At 38.5% G+C, this 25,658-nt stretch overlaps 1 protein-coding gene across 4 annotated transcripts in view; it reads right to left on the reverse strand.

Moving 5' to 3' along the window:
* DIP2B (disco interacting protein 2 homolog B) overlaps positions 1 to 25,658 on the reverse strand; it is a 219,474-nt gene that overhangs the window by 54,007 nt on the left and 139,809 nt on the right. For 2 of the 4 annotated variants that reach the window (XM_045829325.1, XM_045829327.1), the window contains 9 exons: positions 15,477 to 15,689; positions 12,416 to 12,571; positions 11,909 to 12,031; positions 8,631 to 8,828; positions 7,068 to 7,159; positions 5,067 to 5,177; positions 3,605 to 3,728; positions 2,879 to 2,988; positions 144 to 246 (listed from right to left, as the gene is read on the reverse strand). In XM_045829325.1, the coding sequence (XP_045685281.1) occupies positions 144 to 246; positions 2,879 to 2,988; positions 3,605 to 3,728; positions 5,067 to 5,177; positions 7,068 to 7,159; positions 8,631 to 8,828; positions 11,909 to 12,031; positions 12,416 to 12,571; positions 15,477 to 15,689 (1,230 nt within the window). The remainder of the gene's footprint in view (positions 1 to 143; positions 247 to 2,878; positions 2,989 to 3,604; positions 3,729 to 5,066; positions 5,178 to 7,067; positions 7,160 to 8,630; positions 8,829 to 11,908; positions 12,032 to 12,415; positions 12,572 to 15,476; positions 15,690 to 25,658) is intronic. The other 2 variants (XM_045829326.1, XM_045829328.1) reach the window with 2 other exon arrangements.

The following is a 25,658-nucleotide window of genomic DNA, read 5'->3' on the forward strand; positions in this document are numbered from 1 at the left end:
ACTCTGGGAAGTAAAAAACAAAGACAAAACATTTCCCTCTGAATTCGGGCATTAACTGGAACCCAGTCACCGAGCACCCTGCGTGAAGTCACACACATGCAAAGCTCACAGTGAGGGCGGTTATGGGATGAACGAAGTCTGACCTTCAGAGTAATTGCAGGCCTGGGACAGTGCTTGGCAGTGGGACAACATTGCAAGGCGGGACACTGTAACTCCCATCACACTCCCTTCTTTGCTTGTTTTATACTAGAAAAAAAACACAAAAGAAACACAATAAAATGGATTATTTCAAATGATAAAACTAGAGCCCTAAAACAAAAAGATAAAGTGATGATGATGAGCTCAGTTTAACACGAATATGTGAGGCTGTGCCCTTGAGCCTCCAACTCCAATTCCCCAAAGACAGGACTGGGGACTGACAAACCTCAACAAAAGTATGTGTGAAAAACTCTTAAAAGTTTAATTGGTCATCAGTGTGAAGCGGCTGTTTGAGAAGTAAAACAAACAAGAAACCTGAGCTGTATCTGCAGAAGCGCAGTACCAAGGGTAGGGCACACAAGGCACTGCTGGGGTGACAGTGTGGGAGTCCGGGTCTGTCAGGAGCTCCCAGTTTGGGTGGCAGAGACCTAGAAATGGCCTGTTCACTCCTAAAAAAATCAATCAACTATACTTTTGCTTTTACATCAGTGCTCCATTTAAGCTGCTTTTTGTTTGTTTGTTTTACCAAGATCAGCAACTTTTTGATTGTTAAATAAAAGGGCATAATGTATAATTTATCAGAACTTTTGTAACATTTGACATTTCCTTGGCATTTGTGATACTTCTCTCTCCTATGCATACTCTCTTGCTCTCTCCCCTCCACTTTCTCTGACCATCCCTTAAATGTTGGCATTCCCTGATCTCCTCATTTCACTTTATTCAGTGTACCATATTCCCTATGACTCCCAATTCTCCTGACCTCTCTCCAGAGATCCAGATGCAGAGTCAATTGTGCCCTTGAATAAGCCAGTCCTGTGAAACTCAGTGGATCCAACACTGTATTCTTTACCCCCACCCCTCACCCAGGAAAACTCCTCTTGCTATATTTTCTATCTTAGTAAAGGAGACCACCATCTATCCAGATGCCCAAGGCAGAAACTTGAGTCTGTCTCACCTCACCGGTATCCAGAGTCAGTCACTAAGTCGTAGTCCTGCGACTTCTACTTCCTTGCTGTCTCTCAACCACTGATACATCCACATTTCTCTGCCCCATCACCACGACCTTGAGCTCACCTAGGTAACTGTAAAAGCTGGTCTCCCTGTTTCCCTTCTTAATACAACCCAACCACATAAATCTTTTAACAAATTTATTCTTACCACTTTGCTGCTGACAACCCTTTAATAGCTGCCTATTACCCACAGGATAATGTAAACTCACAGCAATGTACTATGGATAATAAGAGGGTCTTAAGTAAAAACTGCCATTTAGTTCAGAATAGAACAAGCCTAGAAGTGTACAGGGTGGTAGTTCTGCTGGGGCCAGAGAGCTAAGCAGGGCCCTTTACCTGCTAGGAAGAACCAATAAGGAAGGTGTAAAAGCAGTGGTCAGTGAGGCAGGAGAACTGAGAAAGTGTCAGGGAAGCCAGTGAGCAGGTGTAAGGAGAACAGAGTGATGAACCACTGAATCACTGAGAGATGGCAGGGATTAGGAGTTGATCACTAAATGTGGTGTTTAAATTGCCTGCTTACTTATGTGTTGGTTAAACATACCCAGATCTCTTCCACCTTTAAAAACAACTGTCCTTGTATCCAACGTTACCACGTCGTCTCTCAAAGCTACTGTCCACTCTCTTCCTTTTTATAGCCAGTTATTACCATACAGCTCAAGGTTAGGTGGATTTTCCCCCAAAACCTTTTTTTAAAATTATTGATTTGTTTATTCATTAATTTAGCAAACAGTTGGTGAGCATTTATGGATAAAAAAAGTAGTCAAAAGCATAGCTTTCAGTGTGAAACAGATGTGAGTCTGAGTCCCAGCTCTGCCATCTTTGAGTCATCTGACCTTTGGTTGGTTACTCAAGTTTGTTAAATCTTAGTCTCCTTCTGTGTAAAGCAGGTTTAATACTAGCTCCCACCTGAGAGAGAGGGGACTTGACAGGGCTGACTGAAATAATGCATTTCAAGTGCTTAGCCCTGGCTAGTGTGGCTCAGTAGATTGAGTACCAGTCTGAAAACCAAAGGGTCACTGGCTCGAATCCCAGTTACAGCACGTGCCTGGGTTGCGGGCCAGGGGTCCAGTAGGGGGCAAGTGGGAGGTAACCACACATTAATGTTTCTCTCCTTCTCTCCCTCCCTTCCCTTCTCTAAAAATACATAAATAAAATCTTTTTTTAAAAATAAATGAAGCACTTAACCTGGTGTCTGGTATGCAGTAAGGCTTAATAATCCCTCAAGTGGAACATAATATCAATCAATCAAGTTCCTACACCAATCTTCAACACCATTTGTTTCTTCCTGCTCTTTATTGTTTATCTGTTAAATTTGTTCTCTTTAAGCACAGCTATTTTTCCTCATCATTTCTCCGGTCTCTTGCACCCCACCCCACAGCCAGTTTCTCTGCCTGTATATCATTTCTTAAACCTTCGTACTTCTCCAAGTCTTTCTCTTGAATGTGTAAGTATGTTAAAAATAATCAGAATAGAAAGCCAATATAAGACATTTTACAAGCCAAAGGATGGAAATCTAACAAACTAGGAGAATCTTCTAACATTAAAACTGCAAAAAGTTAGTTTTCAATTTTGTACGACAGCAAAAAAACAAAACAAAAAAATAAATTTTGTAAGACAGCATCCGAAGCCAAAGAAAAAGCCAGAATATATGTTCTAGTCTCAGGACCTACCTCGATGTATGCTGGTTCACTGCCAGCAGGTGAGATGTGGGGCTGCCAGTCTTTCGGAGGCTTAGAAAGGTACTTGGAATCAGTTACAACCCACTTGAGTCGGGGCCAACCTAAATCAAACCCAAAATAAAAATTGAATTGCCTAAGCCATAAGAGAAGGAATTCACATTGAACTAGTCATTTTAAACATCAACAGAACAAATGGAGGTCATTTTATAATTAGTAAAATACTTTTCAGTGATAAATTGTATTGTTTTTAGTGTTTAATCATTAGACATTTATACCTTCTTTCACAAGTACAATTGTTCCACATGCTAATTCCAGACCTTGACATTACCTCAACAACTGGGAGGTCCATTTGGCAGTGGAAGTCCACTGAGGTTAGTGGTCTATCCTCTGTCTCTACATGTAGCATTTAGCTTTAATGAACAGAGTGGTAGCTTTTTCCAACCATCAGCATAAAGGATAAGGGTGTGGGCTGTGGAATCAGACAGATTTGGGTTCAAATCGCTGCTCTGCCATTTATTAGCTGTGACTTTGGGCAAGTTACTTAACCTCTCTGTGTCTCAGTTTCCTCACCTGTAAAATGGGGATAATAATGGTACCTACTTCACAAGATTATGAGAATAAGAAAATATATTTTAAGTACTTAACTATTATTAAATTCAAACACTAAGCACTCTGCTTTAACTTTTAACTGATAATTCAGGTACAAATATTACTAACCTTTAAACTGTACAATCTCTCCATTCTGTGTTTTTGGCAGCCCTTTTAGACAAACTTCACTGGTGAGAGCTAAGGCAATACCACAGCTTCCTAGCAAGAAGCCAATCTGCTGCCCTCCAGCATCCTACAGAGAAAAGATAACAAGCACCGTGGGGTAGTGAACTCAAGCCCACCCATGCCCCAAATCTAACACTCAGTAATGCTCTGGCACTTGTGTGATAACATTCATGGAACCCCACTGAGGATTGGCCTCTGTCAAAATCTAGTGACAATATGTTCTTCCAAATATTTTCTACCATATGATGATTTCCTGAGGGCAAATAAAACGTTTTATTAATCTGACATTGCTAATGATGAATTCTACTAGCCAAATGTGACCATTTTTCTCAAAGGTCGACAATGCTCCTCTTTTTTATTAAATTCAAGCAAATAAAATAAATGCTAACATGGTTAAGTCGTCTTGACCAAGCCACACCCTCAAATCCAAAAGCAAAGCAAGTCAGGTCAGAATGAAATAAACAGTGTGAATGAGCATTAAATGTCCACATTTATGATGAAAGTGAATGAATGGTTATACCCAAATACATGTACTCATTATCATTATATTTTAGAAAAAGTAGATTTGAACCTCACAACAACAGCAAACAACAAAAGACAGAGTCTAAAGAGTTCCATTAAAATGTCATCTTAAAAGTATCATTATGAAACCACACAACACTGTCAACTTAACAAAGGAACAACCCTATGATTTCCAGATCAATCTAAAGATATTATATTCCATAGACTAGAGTTTCAGAGATGTTATTTTATCTTTTATTCCTTTAAGGAAGTAATTTTTGAGAAAAAAATAATTTTTTTATTTGTAAATCCACAGTCTCCACCATATTTGTCTTTATCATCAACTCTTAATAATAAGCAGTATGAAAAAATTACGGTCAAACAGCTCATGGAGAAATTATTCAGTTAAACTTGAAAATTTGCTATACACACTTCATTTGAGTAGGGCTGATGTGTGACCACAGTAAAATCCTGTACCCCAAAGCAGTAACATGCCATCACTGCATCACCCTGGACTTAATGGAAATCCTAAATAGGAAGATACAATTAAACCAAACCCCTTTACAAAAGACCTTACCTATTGTAAATGTAAATTATCTGTAGTCCCTGAAGCAAGGGTGGTGCTCTTTAAAAGTGGTAATTGTTGAAAAGTCAAGTATGCCCCCATGACTTTTAAGTCATATATAATACTATAAATATTCTCTCTGTTGAAAACATGTTATTTGCATGAAAGTTATAAATACTAGTAAATAACTTTTCTACAGCTTTCATGTTTTTAGCAAGAGAAGCTGAGTACTTAAGAAAGCAGAATGATTCTAATGTAGTGACAAAGACAACTGATGCAAGAACCCAATGCCCGCCACGTCAAAACAGGCCACATTCTCCTTAAAGTCAGCAGGGTTACCTTTCTGGTAAGAGGTACCTCTATAGGCACTGGAATCACTTCTGCCAGGAGACAGCCGTAGAAAGCCACCATGAACATGACTGGATCATTGTTGGGATAAACCAGGGCTACCTAAAATGCACGACGATGCTTAATAACAGGGGAATAAAAACAGACTAACACTTTCAATGTCACTCTGTAAGATATACATTTATATACAAAACGTCTATCATGAATAAAACAAATCAAAGTATTTAATAGTCTAAAGGAAGTTAAGTTATTGAGAAGGCTGCACACAAATCTAAAAAGACCTCTTGTCTTTCCTATGATTACAGGAGACATTTTGAGAACTGGAATATAATTCATCATCATCTGAAGAATTTTTCACTTAATTCTATTAGTGATTTAGTAGTAAACACTTCACCTTGAGTAATAAGTTAATTACCTATGAAACCTAAGGCAATTTACTTTGGTTCGGGGCTGCAGCAATAAAATAAATGTAATGGATCGCTCTAGATAGAGCAGCACATTAAAGAATAAGCCTTATTCTCCGACAACCTACAAGGGTTGAGTGACTCAGTTACCACCTTAGAGTCTAAGATTTCTTACTCTTTATCAAGTTCATTGCATTAATCCTTACTGAACCAACAATGCACATATTCTAGCATGAAACGCATCTGGTAATAGGTATAAGTAATACTGGCAAAAATCACTACGGACATGAAGTTAATATTCACTTACAAAAGACAAACAGTAAAACTTCTATATGTTCAAACCTGTGATCTCACCTGTAATATTTCACAGGGACAACCGACTCTTCCTAATCTACTCAAAACACTCTCATTGTGGAGTTTAGTTGCTTGGCTTGGATATTTATAAATTACCATCTGAAACTTAATTATGTCACTGGACTCTTGCTTTCCCTTCTTTTGCTTTCAAACTCTCTAAACTTACTCTCAAGGTAAGTTCAATTCTATTTTTTCTTATTTTGAAATTTCATTGCTTTATTTTTTTTGATAAATTCAATTCTGAACCTTTGAGAGTTCTAAAGAAAATACAAAGTCCACCAGACATTTAAACCGCCCATTTCCTCTCTGCACACAAACATCAGTACTGCTGGGAAGACACAGAAGCATTTCCTCAGAGTGCGGTGAGGACTAGGGACACTCACGGCTGCACTGTGAACGGAACCCACCCTTCAGCTGTCCTTTGCTACAATGCAAACAAATTTTTAAAGGGGATTCTGTCATCATGAGTCTCCAAAAAGCAAGTCTGTTGTATAGCTGGTGTTTCATTCTATAAATTCCAAATGAAAAGTAGTATTTGATGGTAAGAAGTAACCATATTTAGAAAGTTATTAATAGGGACCCTGGCCAGGTAGCTCAGTTTGTTAGAGCATCACCCCAATACGCCAAGGTCACGGGCTCAATCCCCAGTCAGAGTATGTACAAGAATCAATGAAATGCATAGATAAGTGGAAAAACAAACTGATGTCACTCTTTCTCTAAAATCAATTAAAAAATAGTTATTAACAGGAAAAAACCTTAGAAAATTAAAAAAATTAAAGTCACCTCCAATTAAAGATAAAAATTAAATGACATCAATTTGTTTCTTCATGGAAGTACTGTGAATCTCCCTCCCTTTCTACATAAAACCACAAAAAATGTTTTAAAACATTTTATGGGACATCTTTTAAAGATAGAAAATCAAAGTAAACTTTATTGCTATTTTTGTTACCTGAATATTGAAATATTTACTTCCAGAAAAACAGGTTTCCCTACTTTTTATTAGCACCTCAACAGATTACGGACTCAGCAGCTTCAGAAAGGGACACCCAAATTTCTTTCTATTGCTGAATGTAAGAATTATCACTTGGTACTGGACCAACTTGGATTGGAACCAACTCATTTTCATTTTCTAAGAATAAAAATTATAGAAATTGTCCTGTTGTACATTAAAACCCCAGAATGCATGTTAGAAAGCAGCAGAACATCACCTCCCTAAAACCAAAAGTCCAATTACCCTGTCTCCAGGTTTTAACACAGGTTCATTTTTGGTCCCCAGTTTATTAAGCAGTGTATAGGCCAACTTTAAACTTCTGCTCCACAACTTTCCTGGAGAAAGAAAAGAAAACAATCATATAGAAAACCACTGGCCCAGCCCAGCAAGAGGGCATTCCGTCCCCAAGCACATTTACCTAATACGACAATGGCTACTTCCAAATGACACATCCGACAAGCACTGCCCCCAACAGACAGAGTCCCTCCCCCACAAAAATGCTTTATATTCACTCTAGTTTATGGAAATCAGTGCTGCCGCCAAACAAAAGGAAAACATCACCAGAAGTTCGTCCTGGTTTGGATAAGTTTTCAAATTCTTTTCTGAAGTAAACTAAGTATCTTTAGAAATGGTTAGATGTGAGCTAATCACATTTAAAGGGAAGGGAAAAATTCTTTCTTATAAGACTGAAAATCAGAAGACTATTTCATTTTAAGTTTTTTCTGAAGAACCATTTATATATATAGTATTAGATACTTAAAGTAACTGCAAAGCAGAAGTGTTACTTAAATAATTAAGCATTCCATACCACTGTTATTTCAGTAAAATCAGACAATAAAATGGAAATAAACTATGTGAAACATGGATATATTCAAAGATGTTACATAAACATGTAGAGATGTGGCTAGCTAACTACTTTCTTTGAAGAACAACTTCTGAAATGAATGCCAAAAACTACGCAGGGGCAGAAGCCTCTTCTTACTCTGTTTATGCTGCTTCCCGTCAACCGCTCCTAGAAATTCTTATTTTAGATTATGAAACAAGTAAGATAAATCGTGTTACTTTCAATAGATACGTTAACGTTACATAGAACACATTCAGAGGGGCACCTAAGGTTTAAACTGTCAATTTGCACAATTTTTTAAATAAAAACAATTTTCCCTCTAAAATTATTCTGTATCTAGGTCTATGGACAATGCACTCCACCTGTGAAGGGAAACAGAAGTCTGTGAACAGACTAGTACAAATCTCACAGCCCAGGTTAAATCCATTCTTCTTGTTATTTAACAGAAGTTATTTTTAAAGAATTCATAAAAGAAAAATAAGTTACTTTAGAAAGTATTTACAAAAGTAAAATTAAAACATTGGCTAAGATGCAAAATTAAATGGAAAAGCACAGATTTTTTGTTTATTATAAAATTCTGTGCCTATAATAAGAGGACAAAGTAAATGACAAAGATCCAAAAAGTAGTCAAATTCAATTTTTGGATAAAACTATACAGTTTTTACCATTAATCCTGCCCAAAGGTCTTTCTAAAATCCTCTCCTAATGTTAAACATCAGTGGATGTACAAAGTCTCTTTCTCCTTTTTTGCTCTTTTAAATATAAGCTGGCTTGCAAATATCACGTTAGTAAATGAAAATATTCAGCAATAGCTGTGCTTAGATCTTAGGATCCTATGAAAATAAAAGACCTACTGAAACACAATGACTAGTAAGTGCTAAATGCCAAGATAAAAACACCACCCACGATAATCTGAAGAATTATTAGAAGAAAAGGAAGGAGCTGGAACCTGGAAGACTCACCGTAGGTGAGAGTGTACACCGGCTTTCCGGTCACATCCAGTGCCGTCAGACAGGGGCACTTCGCCTGAGTGGTGCCCCAGCGCTGCAGGGCGGACTCGAGAGCAGGCGGCCAGTTACAGATGACTCCTAAGGGCTCTCCCTTCACGGGGGTCATCTGCCGTCCCTCAGGCTTGGGCTGGTTGGGGTCTGGCTGAGGTACTGAAACACACAAACAAAACACGCCACTAAATTATAAATTATAAGATCTAAATAAGATGAAAATAAGATCTGAAGTAAGGACAAATACCAACCAACCCAACTCAGGTCACTAGTCCCAAACACATTTCCCTTTCCCTTCACTCTGAGGAAAGAACGGACATCACTAGAAGTGGTAATCCATAAACTGGGGCTTAATTCATTTCCCCACATAATTGTGAAATTGTATTTTATGCAACAAGCAAATCCTGACCCTGACAGAGCAAATCACTGAACATAAAGAAAAACACGAAGTATTAATTTCCTTTTAGCAATTTCACAATTTTTAGTGAACTTGTTTTTAAATCTTTAGTTTGTGTCCAATATCAGACAGTCAACTTCCATTTCACCAGGTTGTGTTCAGTGAAAAAGCACTGACTGTGAGTCAGGAAACCTTAGGCAAATTGAGTTACCCAGAGTCTTGTTTTTCCTCATCTGTAAAATGGGAACAGTAACAATTATACCACAGGGTCAGTATTAGATTCCAAACAGTAACGGGCACAAATGTTCCCTCTATGTCTCTGTACCCTGCGCATATCCCATATGGCCAATCCCTTTGCCTCCTGATGAACTCGTACTCATCTCTCAGAATGCAGCTCAACCAGCACATTCCCTGGGAAGCCATCTCTGGCTGCACCCTCCTCAGTGCTCCCACACTATGTGGCAGTCCATCTTATTAATGCACTGAGGATCCTTCAGGGCTTCTGTTACTGTGCACGTTTTTCTCCCCCTGAGCTTTTTGAGAGAAGGAATGGTTCTTATTCCTCTTATTGCCTATAGTGTCTAATACAAAAGGGTTGCTCAATCAATTCTGACTAAATTGAACTGAATTTGGGGGAGATAAAAAACCTCTAGATTATTAACATAATCAGTCCAGAAACTGACAGTGAATAATATTTGATAGTCCTTCATATAGAAAAAATTAAAGTTCTCTTAATTTTTCTGCAATAAACAAGTATTAGTCAAATAATAAAAGGCAAAAAGCCCTACATTTTCACAGCAGGAAAGGTAATTTACACATGGAACAAAAAAGTCAAATATTTACTGAGTGCCAATTATGTACACAGGATGTGATAAACAGTGAGAAAGTAAGTACTGCTTACAAGCATGTCATTCTTTGACAAACATTCATTCTTCCTAGTAACGCTAGTACAAGGAAGAGTCTAGGGATACCTATAGCACATCGGGGGACGCACACACACAGCGCTAAGTGAACGTGAGCAGTGCATGACAGATACGCAGAGAGGGCAGGCAGAAGAGGGCCACATCACCCAGCTTAACAGGGTGGGGCCCGCCACCCTGAAGAGGTAATGCCTGAGCTGAGTCTTAAACGTAAGAATTAGCCAAGTGAATTCGAGGTGAGAGAAGCAGCATAGAAGGGACAATGGACAGAATGAGCAACAAGTGTTAATTAGACAGGCAACTGAAATGTGAAATTGTATTTTATAACTCAATTTAATGACAGATTTGAGAAACTCACTAAAATGTCTTGACTCACTTTTCTACTGACATAAAACTAATGAAAGAGTTTCACTTCCCAAATCACTGCCCTAGGTAAATAACATTTCAGCTGCCCTACTTGGTATACTTCCAGACCCTAAACCACCAAATTGAGTAGAAAAAATGAACATGGGTGATTCTAAATAAATGGTTTTGGCTCTACAGACAGACTGTATATATGGTAGACACAGTCTTCTGGTCATAAAAGTCTACTTATTATTGCTATCCACTAAGCCTCAGTGCAGACCCTGGGGCACAGTCTTTCAGGCTTCCGAAGATATATGGGTAATCTATTTTCCAATCTTATTCAAACAAGATTACCTATTTTGTAACTGCTGCCTGTTTATAATTAGTGACAAGCTGCTATTCTGCCAATGAAAATTGTTCCAGTATGATTCCAATTAAATCCTGATCCTCATTTGCCCGGTCAACACACAGTGCTTAAAAAGACTGCTGACACCATTACTGGCATGAGCACCTTGAGCATCAGTGCAGCAAGGAAGATCCCCTTAGCTCAGGGAGTTCAGCAACTCCTACAGAAACAAAAATTCACCTTCACCTAACGTGTCAGGTTGCCAGTTGCTTCCTGCTACATAAAGTGGGTTAAGACTGGATGGATCTAGTCTAAGTCTACTCATGTGCCTAGTTCCAGTAACAGGTCAAAGCCTACTAATAGTTTCAGGATGTAAAAATGGAGTACAAAGCTATCAAGGGTTAGTTCTTTTGACAAAAGCTTTCGTTAGGAAGATGTATTCAATACCTGGCTTCAGTGATCATCAAATGGTCACCCTTGTTTCATCTATGTCCCCACATTACTCCCCTCCCAATCCTTCCTAGACATATGATTTCATCCATACATTTTTTAAATTACTGAATGAATACATAACTATCACCACTTCCTCTATGAAACCTTCCCTAACCACACAGATGGAATTGATTTCTTCCCTTCCCCAACTGACTATATTAGTTGATGCATATTTATTGGATAACCTCAGTTTTCACATGCATACATTTTTGCACTGGTCTAAATTATAAACAACATGAAGGAAGAAGTGACTGTATTGATGAACTTTTTTCACTATCTACCACCTTATCTTATAGAAAGCAGATACACACACACACACACACACACACACACACACACACACGTTGACTGGCCAATAACAAAGGGTCTAAGTTATATCAAAAAAGATTGGACAAACTTTTGAGGTTGCATATGACTTCAGTATTCTAGGATAATGCCAAATGTGAATAATTTCTAAAATTATATATTAGGTAAAGTTCCAAATTTCAAAGAGTGTATTTCCAAGGACACTTCAATGTTCCATAGTTATCTCTTTGCTTTTCTCTCCCTCTCTTCCCCTCCCTCTTTATCTTTCATCTGAGATCTAAAATAGAAATGATCCTTAGGGAAAAAGAATGGGGAACTCTGAACTCTTTCAACCAAAAACAGGGCCTTGCTCATCCTTAAATGCTATAGTGCCTGACCTGTGTAATTGTGTAAAAACTGTTTACAGAATGTATGTTTTTGGTATTATTACTACTACCTTCCACAATTTCTTCAGAGTCATCCACAAAAAATTCTTTTAAAGGAGGCCTTTTGGGTCGTTTCAGAGTGTTGAGAAGCTGTTGGATTTTTGTGGATACTCTGCTATTGACAGGAACACCTATAAGGGAAAAACAGTACGTTAAAATTAACTTATTTTGGGGATATTTTAGTTTATCAGTGCTCTTAGAAACTTTTATTTCTAATGATTGGCCTTTGCCCACAGTCTCATCCTGTTTCAAATGAGACAAATAGGTACAAATATGTCCATGACAAGAGTTTGACAACGGAGAACAAATATAGTGCTATTATTAATATATTGCTTAAAGATGTCATCGACTCTTCCTTTTATAGCATTCTTTTAGTATTCCACAGTTTTTTGTTCATATATCTTTTGAAAGTACAGAGTCTGAACAGTGTCAGTGCCGCCACAGTGCAGGCTGCTGAAAAGAAGGCGTTCAAGATGACGTGTGTTACTGGATTTCTACCAAAGAGAACTCCCTACCATCAGCTGTATCCATAAGGCTGGACCTGTTGGATCCTTTGTGCATGCCTTTTACTATCCCCGAGGGGGGCAGGTCAATATTTGCTGGGCGTATTGAGGAAGATGATGATGAAGAAGAGGTAGTTGTAGTGACATCAGGGGGAGCAGAGAAATTCTCTAAGGGGGAGAAAACAAAATTTAGAATTATATTGCATTCGCAGTAAACATAAGAATTTTTCTTTTTGCTTTTTAACATGGATGAAAATTATGTAAATAGGGCACAAGCTTTTATAAAACAAACTTTCAAATCAAATTCTACTAGCAAGCTGTAATGACAGAGCAAGAGGTAAAGCTAGGGCTTATGAGCTTTCCAAAATTATTTTTAAAAACTTAAGTAGCCTTAGCAAGATCAAACCCTGTATTATTAAATGTTTCTCAAAAACATTCTTTTCCAAATAGAAAGAAAACCAATGTTATATAAAAATTAAGCATAATAAAAACTGCAAGTAACTTCAAAATAAAACCAAGTATGATCATATAGCTACTAATATTCTAGTCTGCTGAACATTTCTTCATGTTTATATTGGTTTATCTATAACATTTCTTCTTCCATTGAAGACAGGAATGATCCTGGGAATGGTAAGATCACTCAAGTTTCCAGATGAAGAAAACCGGATAGGTCTACTTCTGATTTTTATAAAATGACTTGTAGCTAACTTGGACCTACTTCACGGACGAGGTTCTTCCCTTGCTCTAAGCATGAGTAGTGTTACTGTACTTTGCTTCATGTAGAGATTCTTAATATAAGGAAACTAATATAAATTGAGGGATTCTTTAATATAGAGAAAATGAATGACATAAATTGGAAGACAGCCATTCTACAGGGATGTGTTACCAAAAAAACTTAGAAGAAAAATACATCTGGAGCAGTAAAAAAAGAAAATTAGAAGTAAAATATACAATTCACAAGAATAATGAAAAGTCACATAATACTATAAAAAGGAAAAAATCATAATATAAACAATTTCTAAAGTCAATTTGGAAGTGAGGACTCAATGTCCCAAAAGTCTGTAATTACTAGTTTAATAGTTTTTAAAGCTTTAAATATACTAACTAAATGAATAATAAATGTAGTTCTAACACAAGTATATTGCAGTATATCACTTCTGTAGGATACTGTAGTAACAAAGCATTAAAAAAGGGCATTTTTATTTGACCCAACAATTCCACTTACAGGGATACATCCTAAGGAAATAATCAGACAGATGCACAAAGCTGTGTTTAAGAATGTTCATCATCCCAGCAGTTTTTATAATAGCAAAACAAATGGGCAATATTTAAATGTACAAAATTGGGGAGTGGTTAAATAAACCAGGACACAGCCATAATACAGTAGCATATTTTGAAACCATAACACATGCTTGTGATACACCACAAAGAAAAGCAGATTATAAATGCCATGTTTAGTACAATTTCATTTTTGTAAAAAGAAAATCTACATATTCCTATGCAAATGAAGTCTAGAAGAATCACAATGAAGTATTACCCCTGGAAAGTGGGTTTACAGATTATTTTATTTTTTATCTGTATTTTCAAGTTTTTTTATTGGAATCATTCATTACTTCTTTTGACACAAACACCCAAAAGACAATAATGTTGGATAAAATGGATTCTGGGAATACTTGAATAAATAACTTTATCTCCGCAGAATAGAAGAAGAAATAGAAGAATATAAGGTCAGGCTAAATCATCTTGTGAACAAAAATTCAGGTAAAGTTGACTGGGTATCAGGACAACATTTTTAACAAGTGAAATTGTTCTTTTTTAGACCATGGTGAAGATGAAACCTGACCCCACCATGGCTGTGCTGCCCACCCTTGCAAACAGAAGGGTGGTGAGCGTGCTCAGCTGCAGCTACTTTAGGAGGTTCAGCGAGTCACAGGGCAGAGCGAAGAATGCAGGACAAACCACTGCTATTGGCACTTGGCTTTTAAATGTCAGCAATCATAACCTCAAGGCAGCTATATTCTTTAAAAAGTATTGGCTTGAATTGAAATTTTTCCAAGTTTTTCTTTTCGATTAATAAAATAAAGATATAGGTGCACTCTCCCTTCCAAGAGCACAACCTTGACCTTTCCCCTCTCTTCCCTCTCCCCCACAGACCTGATACCTTTACTCTTTGCTCTCCTAAGTCCCAAGGGCCCTTTTCTTTTTGCCTCTGTAACTTTCTAAATAAACTTTCTCTTATCATTTGAAAAAAATAAGTAAAATAAAGATATACATACATATATGGTGATATAAAAAGGTCACAGATATGAAAATTAAGACACCAAAATGCAACTGATTGTCAAGAAAAATAGGAAAAATATAACAGACACATGAAATGATGTTCATGTACATCACTCAGTGCATGTACCAACCAATTAAGCAAAAGTAGAGATCTGAGCTGTATCTTTATCTGTAGATGGCAAGACATCTTAAAAAAACACACACAAAAAACATAAAGCAGAGCCAAGCAAAAGCTACACACACACCATACAGGTGCCAGCACGTTGCAGCTCACAGAATACCAACATTCTCAGGCTGCACACTCTAGCTGTAGCAGTAACAGCAGCAAGGACAATAAACCCAGTCTTTATGCTGTACACAAAAGGGCCTCACTGAAATTGTCTTAGTACAGAATTTGCTCAGGTTTAATGTTTTTTTGTTTGAGAGAATGTAGACAACAATACTGGAGAAAAATCTAAGATGTTAATATTTTAACTCATTTGAACAGATGCAATGTTCTTCAACTGAGATAAACCCTCGCTAAGACAGGTGTTATATCTTGCAGATTGAGTATTGCTTATTGGAAATAGCTATGGCTTCAGGTGGGCAATACGATGCACCAAAATGCAGATGATAACTACCATTTCAAATGTATTGCTGGTGTGCCATTCTTTGCCTCATTAACTGTCACATTCTTTCTAATTCTACTTTTTAGGCCACTCTGAAAAACCTAATACAAATCATAAACTCTTTCCTGGATACCGGGAGCCAAATGGAACATAACTGGGGCTTCTTGGGAAGATCCAGCTCCTACCTATTCGAGTATTGGCAAATACATCAGCTAGAGACCCACTGGTTCCTTTGACCTCTCCATGGGACAGCGTAGAAGATGCAGATGAAGAAGTGGACGATCCCTGAATTGAACGGTTGATCCAGGACTCAGCATTCTGTAAGCTCTGTTGTAAGGCAGCAGAGAGCGCAGCTTGGCGTCTCAGAGAGCCCTCATCCTCGGAGGCTGAAGACGTGTCTGCGTGGAATTAGAAAAACAGTTGTTCTCGATCCTGCCTAGAACAGAGACCTTTTACTTCTTGGTCATTGATCACACATTCAGTCTTGACACCAGCAAAACATTCACATTCTTAAGGTAAACTATTATGTCAAGCTTCTCCAGAATCACAAGGAAGGTCTATGGACCAAAGCCTGAGAAAACGAAACAATCTAAATTTACAAGTAATTTAAAGTTATTTTTAAAAAACCCTTTTAGAACATTTAAACTTCACTGTTTTTCTGTTCGGAGTTTAATCAGTATCTAAGTTCTCTGACTTATCTTACTTATGTTAAGTAATTCTGAAGTGCTAATAATATTGTCCTCAATTAGAGAATTTTGTGCCAGGTTGCTATACTGATTTTGACAAGTATTTATTAATTAGTGTTTACTTAAAAGGAAATAATCTTGATAGGGAGACATAAAAGCTTGTTTTTATTAACAATGACCTAAGTGTCAGTGAGAGGCTGGGGAACTGGTGGGGAGTAAAAAACAATGCTTAGTCTATGGCCATACCACCCTGAACTCGCCAGGTCTAGATCTCATCTGATCTCAGAAGCTAAGCAGGGTCGGACCTGGTTAGTAATTGGATGGGAGAAACGATGCTTAGCCTGGAGGCAGTCATGGTTTTAGTGGGAAAGACAGCTGCTCATTTGGCACGGTTAAGCTTTCCAAACACAACAGAAGAGGGCACTGATCAGTATTTCTCTTAATTCTCAGAGAACAGTTGTGAGAAATTCACTGATGTCTATATTTAGCCTGACTCTGACTTCAGGATAGTGAAGCCTAAATTTAAAAAGCATGTTGAAAAAAAGAAAAAACAAAAGTTCAACCAAATATAGAATAGCCAAAGGAAGCAGAAGTCAAGGGTTTTTATTCCAGAGCTCTCAGGCTGACAAGGTACACAAGTTCAGGGGCATTTGATCTGATGTGAGACAAACCCTTCTAAATGATTTTAGAGGTTATAATTTATGGCCTGTGGATTGAATGTCAACCATTTTTTTTAAATTAAATATTCTAGAGCCCTGGCTGGCGTAGCTCAGTGGGTTGAGCGCAGGCTGTGAACCAAAACATTGTAGGTTCGATTTCCAGTCAGGGCACATGCCTGGGTTGCAGGCCAGGACCCCCAGCAATCGCACATTGATGTTTCTCTCTCTCTTTCTCCCTCCCTTCCCTCTCTAAAAATAAATAAATAAAATCTTTTAAAAAATTAAATATTCTACGGTTAGTCCTACAGAATATTTTCCTATAACTCAGGTGAACCTATAAGTCTGTAACACTGCTAATACCCACCAATGGAAATTTGAAGTACAAGAGATTAATTTAATCTAGAAGCCAGATTTTGCAAGTCCAGAGCAAGAGAGAAAGTTTGTCCTTGCTTCCTGCTCTGGACTACCTCCAAATTGTTACCTCATAGTGAGGGAGATACAAGGCCCAAGCCTGACTTTATGATCATGGTATCTCCCCTGCCAGGTAGGTATCCAAGACTGACTTTAAAAAAATTTTCTACAATGTACTATATAACTAATATATGTCAGGTTCCAGGGATTCTGAGATGTATGAGTTTGTATAAAATAGGAAGGACCCTAACAAGGCTTATAGTCTAATACAGGAGGCACACAACCCTAGGCTTCTTCATAAGGAATACAACAAATGCTAAGAAATAGGCTAAGCAAAGGGTTTCACTCCAGGGGCACCAATCCCAGCTGGGGTTTCAAGTACTTCTATGTAAAAGGAGCAAAGATTTTGAGGAGGTAAGGGGCAACAGATAAGGCTGGAGAGATCAATAGTGGCCAGACCCCAAAGGGATAAAGTAATAAGGTTCTTTAAAGGGGAAAGAAAACTACAATGCAAAAGGAGGCTGATTAAAGAAAAATATAATGTAAGAGCGCCTGTAACATTTTAAGGAAAGTGTTTTTGGACTTCCAGTCAAGATGGAGGCATAGGTAGATACACTTTGCCTCCCCGTGCAACCAAAACAAGGATAACAACAAATTTAAAAACAAAAAATAACCAGAACTGCCAGAAGATCGAACTGTATAGGAAGTCTGACAACCAAGGAGTGAAAGAAGAAACATTCATCCAGACTGGTAGGAGGGGTGAAGATGGGCAGTCAGGGCAGTGAGGACTACTGGCAAAGTGGCAACCAGAAGACCAGGGTCAGGGTGGGCAAGGCAGGGGCTGGCAGACTGGGTGGTCCCACATTTGCATGTGCATAAACTGGGAGAACAACTAGGGAGTGAGACAGACCATTCAACCCAGGATTGCAGCGGTGGTGGGGGGGCGGGATGGGGGGAATAAAGCCTCAAACCTCTGAGTGAAAACACAGGCTGGGGTTGAGGTGGTGGGAGAAACTCCCAGCCTCACAGGAGAGTTCGTTGGAGAGACCCACAGGGTCCTAAAATGTACACAAACCCACTCACCTGGGAATCAGGACCAGAAGGGCCCAATTTCCTTGTGGGTAGCAGAAGAAGTGACTGAAAGCCAGGAGAGAGCAGAGCAAGTAGCATTGTTCCCTCTCGAACCCCTCCCCCACATACAGTGCCACAATGCAGTGATGTGGTTGCCCTGCCCTGGTGAATACCTAAAGCTCTGCCCCTTACTATGTAACAGGTATGTGGAGACACAAAAAAAATATGGCCCAAATGAAAGAACAGATCAAAGCTCCAAAACCAGAACTAAGTGATAAAGAGATAACCAACCTATCAGATGCAGATTTCAAAACACTGGTAATCAGGATGCTCACAGAAATGGCTGAGTATGGTTGCAAAATAGAAGAAGTGAAGGCTATGCAAAGTGAAATCAAGGAAAAGCGACAGGAAGGAAACTGGGACTCAAATCAACGATTTGTAACAGAAGGAAAAAAACAAACATTCAACCAGAACAGAATGAAGAAACAAGAATTCAAAAATATGAGGAGAGGCTTAGGAGCCTCTGGGACAACTTTAAATGTTCCAGCATCCAAATCATTGGGGTGCCAGAAGGAGATGAGCAAAAGCAAAAAAATCAGAACTTATTTGAAAACATAATGAAGGAAAACTTCCCCAATCTAGCAAAGGATATAGACTTCAGGAAATCCAGAAAGCTCAGAGAGTCCCAAAGAAGTTGGACCCAAGGAGGAACACATCAAGACACATCATAATTAAGTTACCCAAGATCAAAGATAAAGAGAGAATCTTAAAAGCAACAAGACAAAAGGAGACAGTTACCTACAAAGGAGTTCCCAGAAGACTATCAGCTGATTTCTCAAAAGAAACCTTATAGGCAAGAAGGGGATGGAGAGAAGTATTAGAAGTAATCAAAGGAAAGGACCTACATCCAAGATTACTCTATCAGGCAACACTATCTTTAGACTGGGAAGGCAGATAAAGTGCTTCCCAGACAAGGTAAAATTCAAAGAATTCATCATCACCAAGTCCTTATTATATGAAATGTTAAAGGGATTTATCTAAGAAAAAGAAGATGATCAAAATTATGAACAGTAAAATGACAAAAAAACTCACAACTATCAATAACTGAATCTAAAAAACAAAAAACAAAACCAAAACTAAGCAAAGAACTAGAACAGAAATAGAATCACAGGAATGGAAATCACATGGAGGGTTATCAGTGGGGAGGGGAGTGGGGAGAATGGGGGAAAAGGTTCAGGGAATAAGAAGCATAAAGGGTAGGTACAAAATAGACAGGGGGAAGGTTAAGAATAGTATGGGAAATGGAGAAGCGAAAGAACTTATATGTATAACCGATAGACATGAACTAAGGGGGTGGGGAATGCTGGTGGGAGGGTGGGTGCACGGTGGAGGGGTATAAAGAAAAAAATGGGACAACTATAACAGCATAATCAATGAAATATATTTTTTAAAAAAGGAAAGCATTTTTGCATAATTTCCAGAAAACATTCTAGTATTTCAGGTGTACCATGGGAGACAGAGATTTCTATCTTTGCAACATGCTAAAGAAAGGCAGGGGGCATGGGACAGGGGGCTCTGACCCTAAGAATAAAGTCCAGTAATACCTTAGTACTCGTCATTAATTCATTCTGGAACTCGTGACAAGTGCCGTAAATGACGAACACCAAGCAAGCAATGAGTGATGAAGCATTTTCTCTTGCCGGGTGGTACTGTGACTCATACAAGTTTCAGCAAATGCAACAAGTCCCCAGTAAGGGCTAAGTGATGAAATGTTGGTGTTTTTTTTTTTCTCGTTAAAAATGAGACGAGTACAGGGTTTAACAAGTTCTGAAGCCAACGAGTACTGAGGTATGACTGGTATGGGATCCCATAAACTCAACGAGATTTGTAGGCTCTTTATTGAATCACACTTAATCTGTGTAAGTCTAAAATCAGAATAACCCAATTTTCAAAAGTTAGTAAAAGCGATATATTATTTGGTTTATGGAAAATTGGCTTCATTATGTTTCTATATTGAATCAGTTATGTAATTAGGTGTATTGTTTCAATTCAATTACCTCATTTGCCTGCCAGTCCTCCTCAGGGGGTTTAGTGACCACAACCGTGGGTAGCTTGGCTGAGTACAGTGGAAAAAACATGGCTTTGGTGTATGTCTTCTATTCCATCTCTGGGGTCCACCTCTTACCAGCTTTGTGACTTGGGCATAAAATTACCCATCTGAGAAGGCTGGCTGTTTGTTCAACCATTCAACAAATATTACTAAACACCACACACTATTTTGATAGAAATAAAATGGTGAGCAAGAACACAGTCTTATTAGAGTAGGCACTCAGGGCAGGCACCCAAAGAAGTGAGACCTAAACCCAGGCTAGCAAGGTAAGTAGAAATTAGTTATGAGGAGCATAAATATGGGGAGAGGGAAGAGTCAGGTAGAGGAAACAGCATGTGAGAAAGCTGGGAAGGAACAGAAAACAAGGCACATTTGAAGATCTGAAAGAAATGAGACCAGCTGAAGTGCAGGATGCAAAATTGGTACTGATGAAAGATAAGGAAGGGCAAGTGACAGCACTGGGTTGCTAAGGACCATGGGAGACACACTAAGGAAACTCGCCTTTCTGCTAAGTGCAGTGGGAGGCCATGAAATGAGACAGTGTCTGGAAAGCAGCCCCAGCAGTGCCAGCACATCATGGTAGGTGGACAGTAAACTTTAGGTCCCCTTCACTGCCATGAATAACCCAGCCTGTATTACCTCAAAGACACAAAACTGGCCAAGCATAGCTTAAAGCTCATCATGTGTTAAGAGTGCACAAAATGTAAGCACTTCCTCAGGACTGTATCTTTTTAAAGATAACAAGTTCCCTTCGATATTTATATGTTTATTTAACTATGACAAAGAAAATTACAATGCATTAGTAGAAATCTGGGCAAGATCAAATTAATATTAATAGAAATAAAGCTATCATTTTCCCACTGATTCTACTCTGATTGAACATGAACTCACCTTACCTAAGCTATAGGTCTACACAACAGAAACAATTCTGAAAACATGGTTTGCCCATCAGTTTATAACTGGTGTGATTTTTTAAAAATTTATAGATTTGAGAGACAGACAGAGAGGCATCAGTTTGTTGTTCCACATATTGATGCATTCATTGGTCCTGACCAGGACTGAACCTGCAACCTCAGTGTATGAGAAAGATGATCCAATCAACTGAGCCACCTGACCAGGACTAAAACTGCTGTGATTTTAACATAGCATCATTTAATACTGATTACCTGAAGCCTATACTTCATTTATAACTAACTAGGAAACATATACAATTATAGCTTGCTGATTTTAAGGAAAAAAAGTCCTGAATTTACTAAGTGTACTTAACTACTATAGCACTTTCAGTCTTTAGCCATGTGTGGAAATGACTCCCTTCTTCTTGGTGGAAAATTATTATATCTAAAAATGTTTATTAATTAATAAATTGAATTTATAAATTAAATTTAAACATATCCATCCCACTCCTGAGAAATGAAAGCATACCTAATCAAGGACTTGTACAGGAATGTTCACAGGAGTTTTATTTGTAATAGCTAAAAAGAGGAAACAACCCAAATATCCATCAACAACTGAATGGACAAGTTGTGGAGTATCTATATGATGGAATGCTACTCAGCAATAACAAGGAATGAACTACAGTACTGATACACAAAATGTGGATGAATCTCAAAATAATTATGCTGAGTAAAAGAGGCCAAATCTTTACCCTAACCCACCAAAATGAAGTACAACTATATGATTTTATTTACATAAAATTCTAGAAAATGCAGACTCATGTACATTGACAGAAAACAGTGGATACACCTCACAAGGATGTGGAGAGGTGGGGCTGCAAAAAGATCATGAGGAAATTGGGGGGTTTACTTATCTTAACTGTGTTGATGGTTTCATGGTTTTTCTATGTCAAAACGCAGCAAAGATACATTTTAAATATGTGCTGTTTGTGTTGGTTATAATTCAATAAAGCTATAAAAACTACTTTCAAAAATTGTGGTGGTAAAAATGACACCTTAATGAGAGGATGGCAACCCCTGGGAGTCAGTCTACACAACCTGAAGCAAAGAAAGTTTCTCTGTAGGCAAGAAAAAGGTTTTAGACTAGGGGAAAATTGTTAGACACCCAAAAGGACACAGCCTTGGAGTAAAAGCGCATTGGAACAGAAGATGAAAAGGTTAGTTCTGGAAGCAGGCCAATCTGAAACTACTTTGGGCAACAATTCTGAGCAGCTTATGGTAATCTAGCACCGAACCCAACCATGGTGCATACTGATTCACTGGCAAGCATTACGGAGACTTTCAGAACTGCCCACGAGATTTTCAGCATCCTACAATAATTTGTCTCTGTACACTGAGGGCTGGCCAGGACTGAAAGTCACTACAAAGAGCCTAATTGGCAGGAGTCCCAGGAGTTGCCTGACCATCACTATCCAAACAGGGGTACATCTGAGAGAAGAGCAGTCTCTATAAATAATTAGTCCAGGGCCGCTCTACCAAAAGGGAATTCCAAACAGTTTTTCCAGGTATTTTCCCATATCTATGGGGGAAAAAAACCGTTTCCGAAAATAATTAATATTACAAATAGTACTGGGGTGAGAAGAGAGTTGTTTTGTTTTGTTTTGTTTTTCACTTACTGCCTATTTGAAAAGTTAGTTCAAACATGCAGCAATTGTTGGAGCACCAAAGTACTAGAACACGTTTACTGACAAAACGGCAGATTGAGGGGCAATATGCCAGTGGGCTAGAGAACGGGCTGGCTGACCTGGATTTCAGTCTTGGCTCTGTCACTGAGAGGTGTTCTCAGGGGCCTTAATTCTTCTGTCTGTTGTTGTTCTTTTTCTATGAATTCCCTCACATGAGTGTTTTCTACTTTTGGATAGTTTGCCCACACTCAGTGGATCTGTAGTTGTGGGAATCCCAAGAGCCTGGGTTGAGGTTATATCTTTCCAGAAAATACATGTGCCAGAAAGTTATCATCAGCCTTTATTAATTAGTTCATTAAAAAAACAACAACAGGATTTTACTTATTTTCGGAGAGAGGGGAAGGGAGGGAGAAAAGGAAGAAGAAAAACATAGCTTGGTTGCTATTTGCACGCCCCCAACTGGGGGCCTGGCCCACAACCCAGGCATGTGCCCTGACAGGGAATCGAACCAGAGGCCCCATCTTTGCAGGACAATGCTCAACCCATGAGTCATGCTGGTCAGGCTGTTAGTTCACTTTTTAATGCTAGTTTTCACCAGGCACGATAGTGAAATTTAAGTCTTGTATGCACTAACCACAAGTACTTAGGAAGGTCCCCACCTCTGCTTTCCCAAGGTCAGGTACAAGGCAAGCTTTCTTGACATCTTCTTTTGCTGGCAGTTTAGTATTTTCAAATTTATTCTTCTGGCGAAGAAAAGCCTCTCCAGAGACCTCGATTCCAGCTTCCAACCTTATATAGGTCCAAGGTTTTGTCTTTTCTACACTTACGGTAACTAAAATTTAGGCCTTCCTTTGTTGCCTCCCCTCACCCCAGGGTAGCCACTGTGTGCCCCATGTCACCACTCTGGGTTTTGGTGACCATCTCTCTCTCTTGCTCCTGTATGTTATTTAAAAGGAGGCTGGTTATATTTTATCTAGCATTTCTAAAGGGAAGTATTCTTTCCCCTTTTTCTAGGAGTTTACAGATTATCTAATTGACTACACAGGTAGAAACAGAAGTTGGACAAGTTATCGAGCCTCCCCCTACACCTGTTTTCTCAATTGTAAAACAGGATAGAGGATTGTTGAAAGAACAAAAATGAAAAAAATGTATATTAAGTACTCAGCCTTTTTGACCAGTACACAGAGGGTACTCAATAAACAGTAACTATGAAATTACTTTTATTGAAGAACCTTGAATTTTACAATCAACTACTGAAACAAACAAATTCAATCTAATAGAGTGGGTTTTTATTGTGCTTTGGATTAAAGAATATTGAATATTTACTAGCCTTCCAAGTAATTGTGAACTGTTGCTCAGACTAATAATGAAAAGAATGCTGTGAAAATGAGGTACATCTATTAGAGCACACTTATAGAGGTCTGATTTGCCAGCTCTGTTTGCCTGGTTGAATAAAATTAAAATTTTTAGAAAAAAAATCCTGCGAGTTGGTAATTCAGACAGGTAATCTTTTTTAAGTTCAAATTAATTGAATGATTTGGGCACTATATATTCTCAAAAGGCAAGAGCTATTCAATTTGTTTAGAATAATACTCAAACCAGTGAAGTGACTGGAAATGGAGTGAGTGCCGAGCAAGTCTCCAGCAGCCAAAAGCAGCACTGTCCTCTTGCTGACCACTCCCCCACATACAGAGCCACAAAGCAACGAAGTGAGTTGCCCAGCCTTGGCAAATACCTAAGGCTCTACCCCATCCAATTTAGCAGGTACACTAAGACAGGGAGTCAAAGCAGCTCTACCTAATACACAGAAATGAACACAGGGAGGCTGCCAAATTGAGGAGACAAAGAAATATGGCCCAAATGAAAGAACAGAACAGAACCTCAGAGAAAGAACTAAACAAGATGGAGATAACCAACCTTACACATGCAGAGTTCAAAACATGTGTGACAGAACAAAACCCCAGAAAAAGAACTAAACAAGATGGAGAGAGCCAACCTATCAGATGCAGAGTTCAAAACACTTGTGATAAGGATGCTCAGAGAACTCACTGAGTATGGCAAAAGCATAAAGGAAGAAGTGAAGGCTGTAGCTGAAATAAAGTGAAATAAAGAAAAATCCATGCCCTGGCTGGCATAGCTCAGTGGACTGAGCATGGGCTGTGAACCAAAGCATCGCAGGTTCGATTCCCAGTCAGGGCACATGCCTGGATTGCAGGCCATAACCCCCAGCAACCGCACATTGATGTTTCTCTCTCTCTCTCTCTCTCTCTCTCTCTCTCTCTCTAAAAATAAGTAAATAAAATCTTAAAAAAAAACCCCACAGGGAGCCTGGGTTCAAATCAATGATTTGGAACATAAGGAAGAAATAAACATTCAGCCAGAAGAGAATGAAGAAACAAGAATTCAGAAACAAACAAACAAACAGGGAATAAGAAGACACTGGAACATCTCTAAAAGTGCCAACACTGGAATCACAAGGATGCCAGAAGGAGAAGAAGCACAAGAAATTGAAAACGTATTTGAGAAAATAATGAAAGAAAACTTCCCAAATCTGGTGAAGGAAATAGACATGTAAGTGCTGGAAGCACAGAGGGTCCCAAACAAGTTGGACTCAAAGAGAACCACACCAAGACATATAATAATTAAAATGTCAAAGGTTAAAGATAAAGAGAATCTTAAAAGCAGCAAGAGAAAAAAAGAGAGTTATCTACAAAGGAGTTCCCATAAAACTGTCAGCTGATTTCTCAAAAGGAACTTTGCAGGCAAGAAGGGGCTGGCAAGAATTATTGAAAGTGATGAAAAACAATGACCTGCAACCTAGATTACTCTATCCAGCAAAGCTATCATTTAGA

Source organism: Phyllostomus hastatus, unplaced genomic scaffold, assembly GCF_019186645.2.
Source record: "Phyllostomus hastatus isolate PE091 unplaced genomic scaffold, TTU_PhHast_1.1 phas_scaffold_93, whole genome shotgun sequence".
In the NCBI taxonomy this organism is placed as follows: Eukaryota; Metazoa; Chordata; class Mammalia; order Chiroptera; family Phyllostomidae; genus Phyllostomus; species Phyllostomus hastatus.